Source organism: Chanos chanos, chromosome 1 (assembly GCF_902362185.1).
Source record: "Chanos chanos chromosome 1, fChaCha1.1, whole genome shotgun sequence".
Taxonomy (NCBI): domain Eukaryota; kingdom Metazoa; phylum Chordata; class Actinopteri; order Gonorynchiformes; family Chanidae; genus Chanos; species Chanos chanos.
Genome location: NC_044495.1, coordinates 8,190,628 through 8,209,528, shown reverse-complemented (window position 1 = coordinate 8,209,528; position 18,901 = coordinate 8,190,628). Strand labels below are relative to the sequence as shown.

The 18,901-nt window shown below is 42.2% G+C and overlaps 1 protein-coding gene across 1 annotated transcript in view; it reads left to right on the top strand.

Annotated features, from left to right (window-relative positions):
- The window catches only part of kif26ba (kinesin family member 26Ba), a 79,709-nt gene that overhangs the window by 48,659 nt on the left and 12,149 nt on the right, over positions 1-18,901 (top strand). The window contains exons 6-8 of the mRNA XM_030782301.1: positions 7,803-7,986; positions 15,735-15,947; positions 16,151-16,244. Coding sequence (XP_030638161.1) covers positions 7,803-7,986; positions 15,735-15,947; positions 16,151-16,244 — 491 coding nt within the window. The remainder of the gene's footprint in view (positions 1-7,802; positions 7,987-15,734; positions 15,948-16,150; positions 16,245-18,901) is intronic.

Below are 18,901 nucleotides of genomic sequence, written 5' to 3'. Positions count from 1 at the left end.
CTAATTGATTCTGATGTGCTCCTGTGTCTTGGCTGAAAAGAACCTGAATATTTCTTCCTCTTACATATATCCACTGACCCACTAAAATGGTTGTCTTATGTAACATTTATGGCAGATTAAAAAAAAAGAGAGAGAGAGAGAGAGAAATGATTGAGAATACAGAACTTGGTAAGTCTAACAGCAGTTTTAAGTTTAGGTGGTGTGAATGGGTCAGGGTGTGTGTTCTCAGAGGTGTGGAGCCTAAACCCTTGATGTAGTGCATTGGCACACATTCTTACAGCTGCCCATTAACTTTCAGATTCACGAGCTGACTCGCAATCAATCCCTTTGTCAGTATTAAACTGCTGTCTCTATGGTAACCGAGGGTCCTCTGCCGATGGGTTCCGCGGACCTAAGCCCCCCCCCCCCCCCCCCCCCATTAAACGTAACAAAGCTTGGCGTATGTGGAGGAGCCTGCTCTCCTCTCGACGTGGAGTCATTTCACCGCCGTCGGCCTTCGTTTATGAGCCTCAGAAGAGAAGAACCGGGCCAGAACCTCAGCATCAGCATTCCCAGGCAGATGAGGTTTTCAACGCAGCGACTGCCTACGATACGTAAATGTTCTTGTCGCTCAGTAAAACAACCGAAGAGAACGCTTCTGAATCCTCTCGTCCAGCCCCGGTCTGGGTTTTTAGCTCACCCCTCTGTCACTTTAACGAATTCACTCCCTGGGTGTCTGCTTTGCTTGAACTGCCTCCGCGTTTTTTGGGGGGTTTCTTTGACCAGCCATTGAAGCAGCACCTCCTTCATTTCAGACTCTCAGGACCGACGCACCCCCTTATCAGGAGAAACAGTCTCCCTTGCTCGTCACAGTCACACGGCTCAGAGCGGCAGGGATTTTACCCAGAGCTGTGCCTCCTCCCTCAGCCTCTGCATCTTCATTTTTCCCCTCAGGCGCGCTGCACGCTGCCTCTTAACTGCAGGCCATGCCTACATTTTTATTACTCAGCTCTTTGGCTGAGAGAGAGAGAGAGAGAGAAAAAAAAAGAATGAAAAGATGAAATCGCTCAGGATATCCAGGAGCGAGCGAGCTGGCACAGATGCATAATGAAAAACAAACTAGGGGTAATGAATTATTGAAGACGGATTAGAAGAGAATTTCAAAATTGCCCTGTTTGCAGTTATACAGCTTGTTTGATTTGTTTATTCTTCAAGAAAATCTTTTTTTTGTTTTGTTTTACTTTAGTTTTTTTTTTTTCTTTTTTTCTTGCATCTTGCATAAGCAAGAGACAAATGGTAGTGACAATGATAACATAACTTTACTAAACAGGAGCTCTATTCAGAGACAGACAGTCATTAACCTATCAGTTAGTCTGTATGGGCCAACCCTACAGACCCTGCAACCCTTGCCTCCCTCCTCAATTAAGGTATAATGGAACATCAGACAATTTTAGCACCAATACTTAATTTAAAAATAACAAATCCATTAACAGCGGAGCTGTCAACGTCAGCAACACGTTGATGATGTATTACCAATTAATTCTTCTAAGACCACTTAAGATTTAAAAGAAAATTATGATACTATATATACAGCACAGCAGACCTATCAGCTCTAAGACATAACAAATTGCCAGTGTCTTATATTGTGTAAATTCAAAGTTTCGAAGACCACATCAAGTCATGACAAGTGGCAGGAGAGAAATTGGAAATATTGACAAATTGTAAAATGATAAAATTCACCCTATATCCCATAATTTGATTGCTGAAAGTCATTAGCACGAATATGCCAAAAACAAGAAAAAAATGGAGAGCATTTGTCCTTGAAGAGTTTTCTCTTCACTCATTCCATTGAAGTTTTGTAAACGTACTTGTTTAATCCACAGCATATGGAGAGAGGCTGTGCTGACTAATTAAAAGTGATACAACACAGAGACACGTAGGGTTCAGCTGAAGCTCTCTGGAGTGTGTGTGTGTGTGTGTGTGTGTGTGTGTATGTGTGTATGTGTGTGTGTGTGTGTGTGTGTGTGTGTGTGTGTGTGTATGTGTGTATGTGTGTGTGTGTGTGCGTGTGTGTGTGTGTGTGTGTGCGTGTGTGTGCGCGTGTGGTTTTTGCTGAGGGAAGGTTGTGGCCTGCCCCTTTCATGCTCAGAGTAGGGGTTGTAATCCCAGCAGTTCAGTTGCAGCTGTATGAAAAGAGCCACATTAGAAGTGGCAGGAAAATTAGACAGCATTTGCATCTGACACGGAGGCCAGGAATATTACGCCTGTTCCAAGATCTTCCTCAGCCTCGGGGGCCGAGTTGGAACACCTGAACTTGCCTGAGGACCGTTCGACCGAGCCTGTGTACTTCATCCAGCCTTAAATTCGCCTGAAGCCGGAACTTTATCGGTGCCAGGTTTTCACAGATCTAATGACATCTTTGAGCCATTTACTTATGGCCATATGCCACCCCTGACTTGCCGCAGAACAGGAGAAATCTGACCGAAATCATGCATAATCTTCCACAGCAATTTGTGTTCACCACTGAAGTGGAGAAATTAATTAAATTTCACCTTTGTGTCTCACTCTCTTTCCTGAGCCCGTTTCCCTAGTTCATCTCCAGGAGCACGTGTGCCAAGTTCTTCTTCTCCTTCTTCGTTTATTTCCCGAGTTCCGCATTCCTTTAGCGCGGGAAGGGTCCCTTCGTCGGCTTGGGGCTTGGTACCCTGGCGTAACATATGCTCCAGTCCAGCTCCACCTGTATCTAGCATCTGCTTGGCAGCGCCTCAGGAGAAAGCAAGGAGGAGATTTCCCATGTGAAGCCACAGCCTAAAGCTTGTTGTATCTGACAGCCCCTCTGACAGATCTCTGGTCCTCCAACCTGATGTCACTCAGTGCACTGGTCTCTCTCTCTGTCTAACAGGGAGGAGATTGCATTGTGTTGATTTCCATTGAAATACAGGAATAGTGAGTGAAGTGGTAAGTGTTGCCTGAAGGCTTGAAATAAATTGTTGTGCAGAAATAGGGGTAGGGAGAGAGAGAGGGAGAGGGGATGAGGAGGAGAAGTGGGAGGCGGGTGCTGTCTGTTGACAAGCGGATGATGTTTGCTGAGTTTACAGGGTTTTTAGGCAGGTTGTCTCCTCTTTCTCCGCCTTCTCTTCTTCTTCTTTCTTCTCTTCTCTTCTCTTGTCCCTCTTTTTTTTTTTTTTTCCCGGTGTTCTTTTTAAGATTCTTCAGTCTCAGCTTCTGTATTCTTTTCTACTTTTCTGGAACATGCAATTCACCCATGAATGGTAACATATCTTCTTGGAGAGAGGAGAAGGAGGTGAGGAAAGAGAGAGGGGGAGAGAGAGAGAGAGAGAGAGAGACAGAGAAGAGAGAGAGACTGGGCAGTAATACACAGACACAGAAACAGGACAGTGAGATACAGAGAGAAGGTGGAGGAGAAAGAGATATAGTGAGAGAGTGCGAGAGAGAGGCAGAGAAAGACAGAGAGAGAGAGAGACAGACAGAGAGAGGAGTGTGTTGGCAGTCAGAGTGGTTAGGTATGGATTGAGCCATGCTCTTGCCACTGAGTCGTGGTTGCTCTGCACTGCAGACCTGCTGCGACGAGGGTTAAGAGGCGGGACCCTGACAGCTGTCAGCCAATGAGAAAGGTGCTTGTCGGAATTAATAATGACTATACGGACAAAACTTCTGTTAAGCAATTCTCCAGCTTCCATGGAAAGAACAGAGGATAGCAATGCTTTATGTTGTACAACTGGTACCAGGGGCTGAACACTGGACATAGTCTCCATAAGATGACGGACAGGTGAGATGAGAGTCATCTATTTTTTTGCCTTTCAAGGTTTTTTTTTTTTTTTGCCAGCAGTGTTTATGAGATAGACAGTTGCAGCTATACTCCTCTGTAGGCATCAGCAAATAACCAATGTAAGAAAATGTATATGATATGCATTTGTGTACAGATTTGGGAAGAGAGACCAGTACATCCCAGAAACCCTTGTGTTGGTGTGTGCATGTGTTTTTGTGTGTGTGTGTATGTGTATTTGTGTGCGTTTGTGTATGCGTGTGTCTGTGTTTTGTGCCTCTATTTGAAGAAATCTCATTAACGCCTTCGGAAAATAACACATCCACACATCTAGGGAAACAGCTAAGCTGAGTGGAACCTCTCATCCTCTTTTCATTTCAATTTGACTCTGACAGGTTTAGCATGATTCACTCGCGGAGAAACTCAGTTCTTACACCTCTGTAGATGAAAAGGAGCTCGTGCCAAGCCTTAAAGTGTACTTATATAGGACAAGATATCTAAAATTAGCGGCAAGTGGTACTGGCAGGATGGTTTCGAAAACTTTTTTTTTTTCATATGAGAACTCCGGTGCTGGATCATTAGTAGTGTGAGAAAACACGGTTCCGTTCAATGTTGAGGCCCAAGAGAACTCTGCTTGATGACAGGGGGGAGAAAAAAAAACACAACCTGTCCAGTGCCTTAAAAAAATTAATGAGCGTCATAGTAATTAGCACGCTTTGCACTTCACACAGCTTCCCGAAAATGTGCTGTATGCTTCTTTAAATCCACGGAGACCGTGGTGCTAAACACACAGCCGCACACGTGTTTGTATGTATGTGTGTGGACATAAAGTCACAGACACAGATACAAACACACAACACAACACACACACACACACACACATAGACATACACACACACATACACGCACACACATACAAACAACATTTCTCCCATGAATTACCTGTGAAACGTTATCTCTAAGCAATATAAACAGTTATCCAGAGGAAAAGACTACTGGCGTACTTAAACCTGAGCACAGATGAGTTCACGCTCTATGCCGTAACTCTAATCTCAAAACCAACAGAAAATATTGTTTTTACCTCAAGCCATATTTTCTTTGGATGTTATCAATGAGTGTGTTTTTTTTCTTTTGTTTTTTTTTTCGCCCCACTTGTTTCTCACTCTTACGCTTGTTTTCTCTCTCGCTCTCGCTCTCTCTCTCTCTCTCGCTCTCTCTCTCTCTCTCTCTGCAGAAATTGGATAGGTCTGCAAATGAAGCAAAATATTTTCTTTGCCTTCAGGAATACGTTTAAAACATATTGCCGTGTGCCTTAGTAGCTTGAACTCCCTTTGCATTTGCCTGCCAGCATTAGTCTATCTCTAAGAGCTGATGGTAAAAAAGCCAGCTAAAACCTCCCTCTCCGTATATATTCTCTCCCTCTCCCTCTCTCTCTCTTGCTCTCCCCCCCTGTCCATTTTACCTCAAAGGACTAAGCCCAGACAAGGTGTGCACAGAATTTTCAGCAGGAGTGACTCCCCAAGAAATGATGTCGTTTCACAACGTTTCCTGAACGACTCGGAGAAGTTCCGTTTAAAAGATAAAGAGTAGCGTGTAACGCACGCTACGTCTACGGTCGGGCTACTGTCAACTTCCTCTCTCTGATCGAGTGACTGAGGACTGAGCTGCACTGTGGAGTCAGCTGAAAAACAGTCTGTGGAACTCTGGGGTGTGACAAGCCTAGCCTAACGCCCACGACAGATCTTTCAAGAACTTTCTGCGTGGTACGTCTCATTTCTTCATTGAGGCATCACTGTCAGAAACGTCACAAAGAGCTTCAGAACCTCCGAACCGAACCGGAGCGAGCAGACTAATTGTCTCTTCTCGTTTGAAAGACCCTTGTCTTCCCTTTTTTTTTTTTTTTTTAACTTCTCCACGTCTCCAGCACAGAGGAGTTCAAAAGCGGCTCTAACAAAACGAAGTCAACTTTGGTGGAGAGTTTGAGGAGGAGAGAGAGCTCCACCCACACACTTGCTTAAGGGATATTTGATTGGCTCAGATTGAGTAAGCATTTCCCTGAGGCTGCTCTGCTAAACACACATCTCTCATCCTGAAGGTATGGGTGTACTCCACAGGGAGAACATTCAGATGTAGAAAGAGGGAGGCTTTGAAAAAGTCTACTTAGAGTTGAAACGGAGTGCTCGCGGCCATTGATTAATGCAGCGTGCTTGGTTTGTCATTCAGCCGTAGCTGTCATGGTTTCTTTTCTTTATCCTATTCAATTCCTTCTGCAGTAGCACCTTTCAGTCCCCAGTGAAAAAAACTCTTGCAAGTAAAGACCTTGAGAAATGTGTGACTGTAAGTCTTTGTGTTATGGATAGGATTTGGACTTCATTAGCTTTGTTTTAACACACAGACAACAAGGGATACTGAGATGAAGGGTCGTGTTCTGATACCGAGGATGAGGCCTAGAACCAAACAGCCATATTTTAAATACCGAGACATCTTAAACTATTCCCCCAGGTGCCCTTCATACTTCTGCACAGAGACTATTTAAGAACTAAACTCGTCTGACTGTCAGCATATGACTCATGACGTTCATTTCTCACCTTCAGATTCCTTACTAGTCATTTTAACTCAGTTAATTAGTTGTTTTAAAAATCAATTTTGGTCAATGCATTTTTTTTTTTTAATTTTATCATTTTCTTTTTAAACTGCGGACTTCAGTCTTCATTGACCCCACTGAAAGCAGTTAGTCTTGTGCCCTGTGAACAGACGCCTGGGAGTCTGTGAGCCATGAATGGGTCCAAAGCTGAGCCTATGCCGAGACACGTTTGGTCAGGTGATCAGGCAGAACTGATCAATAGTCCTTTAAGAACAAATCGAAACCCACTCTAACAGTGTCTGTAAAACCCACGGTCAGAATGTATTGATTCTTGTTCGCTCCTACCTTCATCTTGTTTGTCAAAGTGATTCACAGTGTGTCTTCAAGTCCCAAATGTGTTTTCCATCAGTATGTAATAGAACACAGAACTGATTTGCAAGGCCAATGTTCTAAGCCTATGTCAGGGGTCTTCTGATGCCTGTTTCTTTAGTGGCATTTCTTCCGTCTGTCAATTTGCGTCATTAACTGGGCGTTCATTCACGAATGACAACGAATGGGACAGAAAAATCAATTGGAAAGGAATGTTGTTGAGGGCAGACAGTACAATATTGTGCATCCTGCAATGCAAACATCAAGGTGACAAGAAAATGTTTTAAAAGATGCACATATCTGACATAACTCACGAAACTCACGACCCAGCAGTGTCGCTGTGTTGTGCAACTTATGTGCCTGGCCAGAGAGATAGTAACGGACGACCAGTTGTGTCCACTGTTGCAGTCCAACACTGCAGTAAACTCTCTCTCTCTTACTCTCTCTCTCTTACTCTCTTTCTCTCTCTCTCTTGCTCCCTCTCTTTCTCTCTCACTCGTTCTCTCACTCTGTTCTTCTCCACCTCTCTTTCTCTCTTATCTCTCTCTCTCTCTCTCTCTCTCTCTCTCTCTCCCTCTTACCCTAAGCCAGCTCAGACTCGGACTGCTAACAGAGAGCGACTGGAGATAACGGCGCTGGGAGTGCCTGTGCCCTCGCGCTGATAACCTTGCAGATGTTTCTGTGTTTTCAGCCGATTGGCTGCTCTGGGCATGTAATGCCATTCCAATTAGCAACTTGAAAGAGCAATTAACGCCTATGGAACTTCAGCACTGCTGGAGAGAACGTTTCGAGCAAGAGGAAATGACAGAAATGATGACTTTGTGTAGAATAGCCTGATTACTCAGAATTACACTGTTTTGTATCACATTGTCCAAGCTGTAATTTCAGAGCAGTGTCTCAAACTTACATCTGAGAGGTATTCAGTGCACAAACGAAACATGAAATTCAAGTGAATAGCTGCATAATTGCTCTGTTTATATACACGCGCTACCGTAAAAACAAAATGTAGTGATAGTGCGTGGAGAAGCATTTGTCTCTGTTTTAGCCTCTGGTTGACTTGTCATTGTCTTTGTTTATCCCCAGGGCTGCCCAGAAGCTGAATCTCTCCTCCAAGAAGAAGAAGCAGCGCCCAGCGCCGTCTGTGGCGAGCGATCCGCCCCTGTTCCCAACCAACTTCAGCGGAATCCTTCAAACATCTCCCCCCCCAGCCCCACCCTGCCTGCTCCGTGCGGTCAACAAGGTCAAAGACAACCCCGGCCTGGGCAAGGTAGATCTACTGTGCATTTCTCGTTTTAGAGATTGGCAGCTCTTCTCATGGAGATTCAACCCCTTTCAGTAAGGTTTTGTTTCAGCCCTAATCTAATCTAATCTAATTCTACCTATCATGTTCCCCTCAAGACTTAAATGAACTCAATCAAGTGTGTTTGATTATAGCTTGAGCAAAAGTGCTTGTATACCCAATAGCCCTTCAAGGAGAGGGATGGCGTCTCTGATCTACTTTAAAATTCCTCGATGAAAATTGTGGTGTGTTTGCTGCGCCGTGCTGATGTCTTCAATTTCTCAGTCTCAGTGCAGGTCAGAGCATCTCTGACAATATTATCCAGAGTCAAAGATCTTGTTTTTGAAGGCCAACCTGCATACGATTAATCAACAAATCAACTCGACAAGACTCAACTCGTAACCTTGCTGATAATTTTCCATGTTGCGGAGTAATTCAGTATGCTAGGTATAATTTCACCCTCTGGCTACTTTTATGAAATGTCAATCTGAAACTTGTTGACCTTACAGCTATGAGTAGATGTTTCACGTTCTGTAGCATGCCGTAAACTAGCAGAAGATGAATGGCAGGATCTCTGGGACACAGTAAGTTTTTGGAATACGTTAAAAATCAGCCGGCTGCTGTGGTCATGGGGAGCAGCTGTAGTGGCTGATTGTTTTGCCTGGCTCCTCTGTCCTGTCCTTCTGTCCTTGTGCTCTGTCTCTATCTAGCAGCTACAAATCTGAACATGCCCGGAGTTAGAGTGACGACTTTGGTGTTTGGTGTTTGGCGTAGAGAGACATGCTGGAGGTCTGGTACACCAAACTTGGACCTTGCTTTGTAAAGTAAAGCCACACTGAATCCTGACCTTGTACTGCTGGTTTATCTGCATCATTCCCAATGACCTTCACTTAACTACTTGGGGGTACAGGCCAATGGCCACTGAGATGTTTTCAATCAGCTTATCCAGCAAGGGCTGATGAAATAGGCAGGTGCTAATGGCAGTGGTCTGAATACTGCATTGATTGAACGCGTAATGACTTTTAGTTTCTTTTTGGTCTCGTGGAGTGTTTGGAGGAAGGCTCAATGACTGTTAATGAATGGCTGAGGGCAAGAAAATCAAACAGGAATCAAATGAAAGCAAACACAGCAAAAGCCACTGAGCTCAAAAAAAAGTTTGTTTCTTTTTTCCTACTGCTCCTTAGGTGAATACAGAGCATTTGTAAAAAAAAAAAAAGAAAAGAAAAGAAAATAGATGGTCAGATAGATAGATAGATAGATAGATAGATAGATAGATAGATAGACAGATAGATAGATAGATAGATAGATAGATAGATAGATAGATAGATAGATAGATAGATAGATAGATAGATTTGAAAGGGTGCTTAAACATTAGCGAAAATGCTCCAATTGCAATATCTCTGCTGAAGGTGGGTCATGATTTCATATTAAAAAAAAGAGTTTGTACTGCTCAATAGGTTGCACTGGGTCAAGCACAACTAAAGCTACAGTGAACAGCAATATTTGGTGCTTAATTCCATTGACACACAGTATATGTTCATAGTACGCGTTCATATAAGACCTTCAGAGTATTACACCATTTTATGACCTTAGTGATGAACAGAGGATCAGAAAAACCGTTCAAGGGTACAGTGGTAAACCAGTGTCATCATGAACCCTAATGCAATTTTCAGCACCACTCAGAGAGAACATAATGCAAAGCCACTTGGCCGCGTGAAGCCTCTGTCGCTTTGCCCGGTCTTCAGTCTCTCTCTCCGCGCCTGCATTCCTTTAGCAATTTGCATGCTCAGTCAGGACTCAGTGCACATCGCTGCTCTCTCTGTCAATTTTTGGAGATTGGTTTTCTTTAAAACAACCAGGAGGAATGCTCCGACTGGGAGAATCCCCGGAGTGAACGCGTGTATTCCTCCAGCCAGGGCCTGAGTCTGGGGGTCTGTGTTGAGGGAGAAGAGCCCCCTACCCCCTTCCCCCTCTTTTTGCATGCTGATAGTTGATCCTCATCTTCAGCAGGCTGTCATGGAGCCAGCATGTTTCACATTCCTTTCAAGCATGTTGTCTGGGCTCTTAGTATAGCACATCACAGGGTGCCGAGAGATTCTGTTCTGTAAACATGTTAAATAACTGACCAAACCCCATTCAGTATCAGCACCTGTCCAGATAAACCAAGAGAACATACCTTGGCCAGTTTTGTCTCTCCTGTTTTTTTTTGTTTTTTTTACTTTTTACCTTCTGCTGGAGTCTCCCCGCAGTGTACCTGAGCTGCTGATGTACCTGTTGTGGACGTATGAATTTCAACTACTGGGTCCGTGTGCTAAACGTGAATAATTTACCTTAAAAATGAGTCAGGTGTTTTTCATTGTAAGATTATTCAAAGCTCGCTCACTCCACAGTTACAATAGTGGGTTCTGTGTTTCACCTTGGTATACATAGCATTTTTCTATCAAAAAAAAAAAAAATAAAAAAAATTACAGGCTGATAGCCCTGGGCAGTTTGCCGCTGAGGAAATCCAATGGGGCGTCTCATTAACTGCTCACTGCAGGGTCCTCTAATCACACAGGGGCCAGTCTGTTCTGCCCAGCATACACAGGTTTGTGTGGAATGAAGATGGTGGCATTTGTGGAGGAAAAATGTCACTGTTCTCGGGGGGGTGCGGGGCGGGGCAGGGCTGATACAGTGGCCTTTGGTTTAGAAATGAGGAAAGAAATGAGAGATAAAGAAATACCGCAAGGTAGATCCTCATACGGAGTTGGGTCTCTGGAAAGCCACTGGTGATCTGGACTGAGATGATTTGACACTCATATAAAGCACATAGGTACATGTGGAGATGCAGATCAGACATGTGGAGATGTTCCTTTTAAGGGATTTGGTCTCAGATATCACTCATGGTATGCATCTACTCTTTCAAGAGCTTGTCAGAACCATCAATATTCATCACTTACTGAAGATTGTCATAGAATGACCATTTCATCCATAATGGTGTGGTTTGAAAGGCTTAATCATCACGTAGTTTTACCATCTGCTTCTCTGTTCTAAATTCCCTTCTCTTATATTGATGGTTTCTACTGGCCCTTATCTCTTTTAGATTCTCCATTTTCTAGTTCAGTATCTGTGACAGCATTGATGAGGCTGTTGATACTGCATAAGTTTTTCTTCGTCCTCTTCCCAAAACTGCATTTTGGTTGCAGTGAATGATTGTGGGTGTTTTGACAGGTCCATCAATCACCTGGCCAGCGCTAGCAGTGACCTTGAAAAATTACATTCAGAGTCCAATCAATTTTTAATGGCTCCCTCTCTCTGAAATTCAGTGGTGGAGGAATCACACCTCCCAGGCAGCAAAGACCAAGTGTGTCATATGAGAATTCAATATACACTTTGTCACACTGTTCCCCCTGAAATATTTATGTTGTTTAAATTGAGAAGCCTACAGAATTCCTTAGTGTTATATATAGAAAGCATTTAGAAGGTGTCTTGTAAAACACAAGGGTAAGAAAATCAAATGTGAATGTGTGAGTGGATTTAATGTAAACGTTTGCTTGAGATCTCTCTCTTTCTCTCTCTCTTGCTCTCTCTCTCTCTCTCTCTCTCTCTCTCCCCCACTCTCGTTGGAGGACAAAACTTCCCCTGAGAACACAATACACATTTGAATGTAAATATTTAGTGAATCTCTCTCTCTCTCTCCCTCTCTCTCTCCACACACTCTGTCTCTCTCTCTCTCTTTCTCGCTCTCTCTCTCTCTCTCTCCACACACTCTGTCTCTCTCTCTCTCTTTCTCGCTCTCTCTCTCTCTCTCTCTATCTCTATGTCTCTCTCCCTGTGGACTCTAAAACCTCCCTTGAAGACACATTTGAATGGAAAATGTTAATCTGGTTACTGTCTATTTGACTTTGGGCACTGAGGACATACCGACATTTATCGATTTTGCTGATGAACCATTCCAGAGAGAGGGAGTACAGCTCCTAACAGAAGATAATGCTTATTCCGTAGATTCTATTATACCGCCATAAAAAATATCTTCCAGGTTTTGTATTTATTCATCTATTTGTTTGTTTTTATGAGACATTACTCATCCATGCCTCAAATGTCATCATTAAAATCAGATCAATCACAAAAATTGGCGCATTGTTCAACTGACATTTTCTCTTGACATTTTTTCCCGGCTCTTTTGGAAATATCATTGAGGAAAGATATGGCATATGTAGAACCAAAGTAAATTTAATCTGGGGAGGGGGGGGGGGGGTTGCGTACACCACTCCTTGGCCAGACTTCCCTCAGACTTCTTCCCCTCCCATCTAATTATGGGCAACCGTAATTGTGGGCAACCGTTTGTATAGTGAGTTTAGTGAGTTTGTTATTATGTTTGATATTCATACTTTTAAATTCAGGTGAGGAAAGTCAGTGAGGTCTTGCACTCATTGCCATTTATATAAGTCAGCTTTACATATAATTATAATCGTCATCGCCTTTTTCATATTGTTGTGATGTGTAAGACTCAATCGTTACATGGCTTTACCATCAAACTTGTGTTCTCCAGAAATTCTATTTTTTGTGTGTGTGTGTGCGTTTTTTTTTTGTTTTTTTTTTCACTCTCTTGTATTTCCAGTTAAGTCTGAAGTATAGAGTTGATAACTGTGGATGTGATACTTGACTTGCCTGTCTTAGAGACCAGTAATTGCAATGTCCTTGCTAAATGAAGAGTTGGACATCTTGGTTAATTAACAGAGCTGACCCTCTTGTGACTCCTTTGAGCTCCCAGAGTATTCGGGCATCATTAAAGAGCAGTCCTCTCGCCCATCCCACTGGAGCCTCTGTCTAATTAGGTTTCTAGTCATGGCAATATCTGAGGTTATGCTTAGCAGGTAGATGAGACGCCACCATTGTGGGGCCATGACGATAAACTGACGTTAAGCCAACGACGTTACTTTCAAGGGTATGTAACACCGCAAATACAAGCGAGTCAAAGTTAATAAGCTTAAAATCTGAGGTAAACAAACATGTGTAGAGGATATTTCAGTTAAGAGAGAAAAAAAAAAGAAGCCCAGCTTTGCTCTCTCTAATACATGGACATAGAGAACGTTTTGTTTGTGGTTTTATATGTGCCACCAACAATTTTATTAACCACTAATCAACTTGAGGTGAAGTGACGCATTTTTCTGATTGAGTGAGCCTGTTTACTTTCAGAGTTCATTTGCCCTCCCAGTTAAGTCATTAAATGCTCGACATATGGTGTATATCCCAGCTTGTCTATAAATACCTGCACATGCTCCTTGGCCCCCAAAAACATTTATAGTGATGAGCTATTGACGTTATGACAGTGAACGAAATGCATGAAGTGGTGTCACATGATTAACCTCAGGGGCTTGTTCCACAACTTTTCCTACTTCTGAAACTTCAGCCAAATATCTCATTTGGGCACCATAAGCACTGAAGGTTTTCAGTGTCCTCAATTGTGAGGACACAAACCTGATGAATTATTCAGTTGGGTACTATATTGCTCCAAAAACAACTCCAAAGCTATAGTGCTATCCTTTCCAAATGACATTGGAATTAAATATTTAGCATTTCATCATGACATTGGCGATAGAATCGCTACAATTTCATTCATACCACAGGAACGATGTGAATTATAGATGAATCACGTTCAGTCATATATATGGTCACAGCATTTGCTGTTCCTTTTTTTAGATCCTCTGTGTATGTTTCATTTCAGCATGCAGCGCTGACCTCTATCTTGACCCCTCTTTGTTAGGAGTAATGTACCTCACACTGGACTGGAGCTCAAAACAAGAGGGTTTTTTTTGTTGTTGCTGATGTTGGAAAGGATATAGAAGGGGCTCACAACGCATTTATATATATATATATATATATATATATACACTCACTGGCGTGATGGGAGTAGTCATGCATCACGGCTTACACACAGATGTCAGAATGAGAAAATGGATGCTCGAGACTGAGTGTATGAGCTTCTCTATACTGAGAGCCAAGGAACACAAGTGTTTTCTTAGAGGCACTCATTGACGTGATGCGTCTTTTAATGGGGTCACTGCAGAGGCTAAGAATTCTCTTGTGAAAATGTTCAGTTTTTTTTTTTTTTTCTTTTTCCTTCTTCTATTTTCTTCATATACAGAACTGTCACATGCGTCAGAAGACAGACAGCTGTTAATTACAATGTCAAAAAAAAAAAATTTTGAGCGGTGTAATAGAACAGGCAGAGTAGCGTAATATTGGAAATCTGTTAACTCAAGGTAATTTATAATTAAAATTTAAAGAGTCTCCAGTTCCCTGCAAGAGAAAGCATGGAACAATTCCAAAGTCTCTCCTCAAAGTCTTTCATCAATTAGCTGTGATGCCTCTGACAGAATGATGGGTTTCTTTTTCTTTTTCTTCTTCTTTTTTTTTGTTGTTGTCAGGCTTTGTGGTTGAAACCCTGTAGGGAAGGCATTACCAGAGGCCAGAGTTTTGGAGATTTAGTGGTCTGTGAGGGATATGGCTTTGTTGCCTGGTGAGGGCTCTCTGTGGTACAGAGCGTTTGAGCTTGCTGGGAAGCAGTCATTCATCCTATTTCCTGCATCACGACCGTCTCTGTTCGCCCAAATGCTCCCTGGTCCACTTTTTCCTTTAATTACATACAACCCTGGAGAACATTAGTCCCGGCGGACGCGTGTCTGACAACCGGAAGTGAAGCATGGCTATTTTATTTATTTATTTTTTTTCCACTTAAGTCTCTTTTCCAACTCATTTTCCCAAGTGAATACATCCTGGGAATCTCCAGAATATCTCATTTTATGTGCTGTGTCATACGTGCATAAAGAACATTGATATTGTCACCATGCCGCCGCTCTGCTTGAATGTACTTAACTAGGAACAGTATTGCGCAGTACCCTGCTATTGGTCTGAGGTTTCCACTGAGATTCTGGGGGGTTCACTTAGCGTGTTAATGCTGTGAAGCTTCTGTATTAGATGTCTCAGTTATTACATTCAGTTCAGTGCAGTTTTATGTTTAACAAGTGAATCATTTTCTTTATTTGAAAAAAAAAAAGACTTATAACATATTCCATATTGTGATTTCAGTGCCTGCAGTATGTTATGCAATATATATCCCAGCTATATCGCACAATGTCCCACAATAGAGATTTGTTTACTTTCATCCTCTTTTCCTTTTTGTGTTTACCTTATTCAGCAGTACACATACTTTCTGTAATCCCAGCATTTCAAATAGTCTCCCCTTAATCCCCAAACAGCATTTAATGGCAGCGTTGAGGCATATTGCTCATCAACTGTCTCTTTTTATTTAGTTGGGCAGCTTTCAAAATCCACCAATACTTTTTTTTTTTCTTTTAAAGCAAATCCTCAGCTTACTGCCTGCACAATATCTCTTTCAAGTCATATAAATAAATAAAATGGTAAACTTGAAGGGAAAGTTTAGGAAGTTTCTTAAAAAAGGATGCGAGTAGCTTTCTTTCGGTAACACGTCAAACAAAAAAAACATCCTCTCATGTCGTCTGAGCGCAGACAAGAACAACCGTCGGCTCTTGATCCGTGACAAGAGAGATCTACGGGAAAGAGAACTCTCAGGAAAGGAAGAACATCCATCCCGTAATGTGTTTTTGAGCGTAGTAGTTGCATTCCAGCTAGTGAGTAAGTGATGGTTGGGTTTTCTTTTGAGAGAAATATCTCCCTCTTATGAGCTAGATAATCAGTGGGTTGTTTTTTTTTTCCTTCTGTTTCTGCTTCAGGTGAAAGTGATGCTCCGTGTCTGTCCCGTGACATCTACGGACACGGCGGAGTCCAGCTCTTTCTTAAAGGTTGACCCACGCAAAAAGCAAGTCACCATCATGGATCCAGCAGCCAACACTCAGCAAAACCCCAGCCAAAAACGTGGAGGCTCCAACCAAGTTCCTCCCAAAATGTTTGCCTTTGATGCAGCCTTTTCCCATGATGCATCACAGGTAGAAGATGGCAGAGTTTGTTTTCCATTTAGATGCATATCACTCTTCGTAACAATCAATGAATAACCACTGTAATGCATAGATTCTGGAATACATTATCCGTTGCTATTGCATCCTCTGAGAAACACATTATTTCCTAGCGGGAGAGAGAAATCTTTTGAGCTCTTGTTGCTGTGAATCACTCCTTTCTCGTCCTTTTCCAGGCGGAGGTGTGCGCAGGGACGGTTGCTGAAGTTATTCAGTCTGTGGTCAACGGGGCGGATGGCTGCGTTTTCTGTTTTGGGCATTCAAAGCTTGGTAAGTCAGAGTGTGGAATCCTCCACAACTGAAACACGTCACGTTCACAAATAACCAAAGTGTAACTATACGCATGGTACACAAGGGGCACATATATACGCAGCTGAATGAGAGAAGATTTTGCTCTGAGGAGCTATGTAGCACAGAAACAACACAAAGCTCCATTATATTGCTATTTCTGGTTTTGTTTGAATATGTAATCGAATATAAAGCTTTCTCGCTGGACCTGACGTCGATACTGACTTGCGTTTGTGATGTACTTGGGACCTCAAAGCGTTGCTGTGTTGGAATGTGGAGTCAGCGTATAGACCGCGAGGTAATGCTTCTATCAGAATGGGCTTGAAGGAGACACACAGATTAGTGTCATTTCAAAGCCACTTACATAGAGCAGGCCGCCTGTCACAGAGCGCCTTCGTTCTCCATGTCTAATATCTTATAAGTGCCTTTCTCAGAAAGCCATTTTTCTTGCCTTTGTAATGAATGTCAGGACCTAAATCCGTACAATGTAATGCTTCCATCATAGCCTGTCTGAGCAGTATTTTATGCTCAGTAAATAACCCTGTCCCAGAGCCCTTACATCTAAAATGCTGACATGTTAGATATTGGAGGCAGAATTAGCTTTGTTACATGCATGGTGAAACACAAATTGATCCATGTTCCATTTTGAAATCGTCTATTGTTGTTTCAGGAAGCTATGAGTAAAAATTAACTAGTCATTTGTGGGGGGAAAAAAAACCAAAAAACCCGACGATTGAAAATGCCATAACGGTTGCTGGTCGGTGGTTTGCAGACTCTGTGTAATTCCTTAGATGCTTCAGTGCTATTCTCCATTAGCACAAAACCGCAGACTGTGCCATATTCCATCAGTGAAGTATCCAACAGTGATGTCATCGGCCAGCACACTGTTGCTAATTAACCCGCCTGTAGGAACAAGGAACCCAAGCACTGCACTGTTAGTGGTTTGTGTGCGTAATTATCCGGTGCATTTTCATTCAGAGAATATCTGCCTTAAAAAAAAAAAACCCAAAAAAACCCCCCATAAATCAAAGCAGTATATCTGTGGCTGCAGGCATGAGGTTTTTGAGCCTAAACCTAAGCACATTGCTTGGGAGTCTGGCTGGCACCTTGTTTCTATTGAATGTTGGAATAAATAAAAAGTATTTATCAAGGTTCCAATAGAGATCAAGTGGCTCAAATAGGGAGTTGTTTTTTTTCTTTTATTCATCTATTTTGCTTTCATTCTGCGAGACTTCAAAAGTGATTGGTGAATTATACATCAAAGGCTGGTAATCCCGCTCCTCTTGGACCCGGTCCTCACGCTGTCTGGATCAGGTTTGTCAACAACAATGCTTAATATCAAGGCCTCTCACTCTTTCTCTCTCCAAATAAGAGGTTTTGAGGAGCTGATGAATGTTTTGCATTAATAGCCACCGTAACATCTTAAGAGCTGGTAAATAAAAAACAAAAACAACCCCCCAAAAACCTTGGTTTACTCTGCACCTATCGACACACAGATAGATCAAAAGCTTTTGAAAGTGAAGGACGTGTTGATGAATATAATGGATGTGGGTGTAAAATTTTAAAGAGAGATGTTAGTGTAATTGAACTATGCGTCTTCTTCCCGTCCATCACGTCATCCTGGTCCAGCTGATTGAATTACTCGCTCTTCACTTGGCAGTGCATTAAACACCATCAATCTTAATTTCTGAATGAAAGTAGAAACAGCCTGGCCTTAACTGATGAAAAAATCCTGGTTAAAAAAAAAAAAAAAAGAGGGTGACACTTAACTGGTGAGAGAGAGAGAGAAAGGGAAAAAAAACGGGATAATGAAATCTTTGTTATGGATGCTATAAGAAGAGGAAGAATCGAAGATGGGCATTCAGAGGTAAAGAAACGTTCCGAGTTAGTGGAACACAGTGCTCAAACCTTAATGGTGGCCTACTCTACCAGGCTTACTCTTGCATTTTTGGGTCATTCATTTGAACTCTTCTGCTCTTCATAAGTATATTTTTGAGGCACATATGAAAAAAGACAAATATGTTCACTTGAGCAACGAGCCTTATGATTGGGTGTGATTCATAAAAGTCCATCTATGTTTTTATGCATTTATTTGAGAACATATTGAACCAATAATCCTCTTTGGAACAGAAGAATTTGATGTCATTTAGAGAACATATTGAAAATAATCAACAGTGTTACATATGAATATCTGGCCCAGGCAAGTTAGATTACCAATGACTGAACCAATAAAGAACAACAGAATTACTATCTGCTGTTTGATAATGAATAAAACAACATAGAAATACTGCTTTGATGTAAAGTTATTAAAATTGCAACAAATAAATAGCTTGTATTTTATTCAGTTGATTGTCTTATCAATATCTCCAACACATGAGTTGTGACATTACCCTCTGGTACTGATAACACAATGAATCTTAATAAGGAAATAAAGAGTGGCAGTACATTAATGATAATCCTATGTATTTGCTCTCTCTCTCTCTCTTTGTCTGTCTCTCTCCCTTGCTCTCTCTCTCACTCTCTCTCTCTCTCTCCCTGTCTCACTGCCTCTCTCTCTCTTTGTCTGTCGCTCTGTCTGTCTCTCTCCCTCGCTCTCTCCCTCTCTTTCTCTATCTCTCTCACACACGCGCGCATGCGCG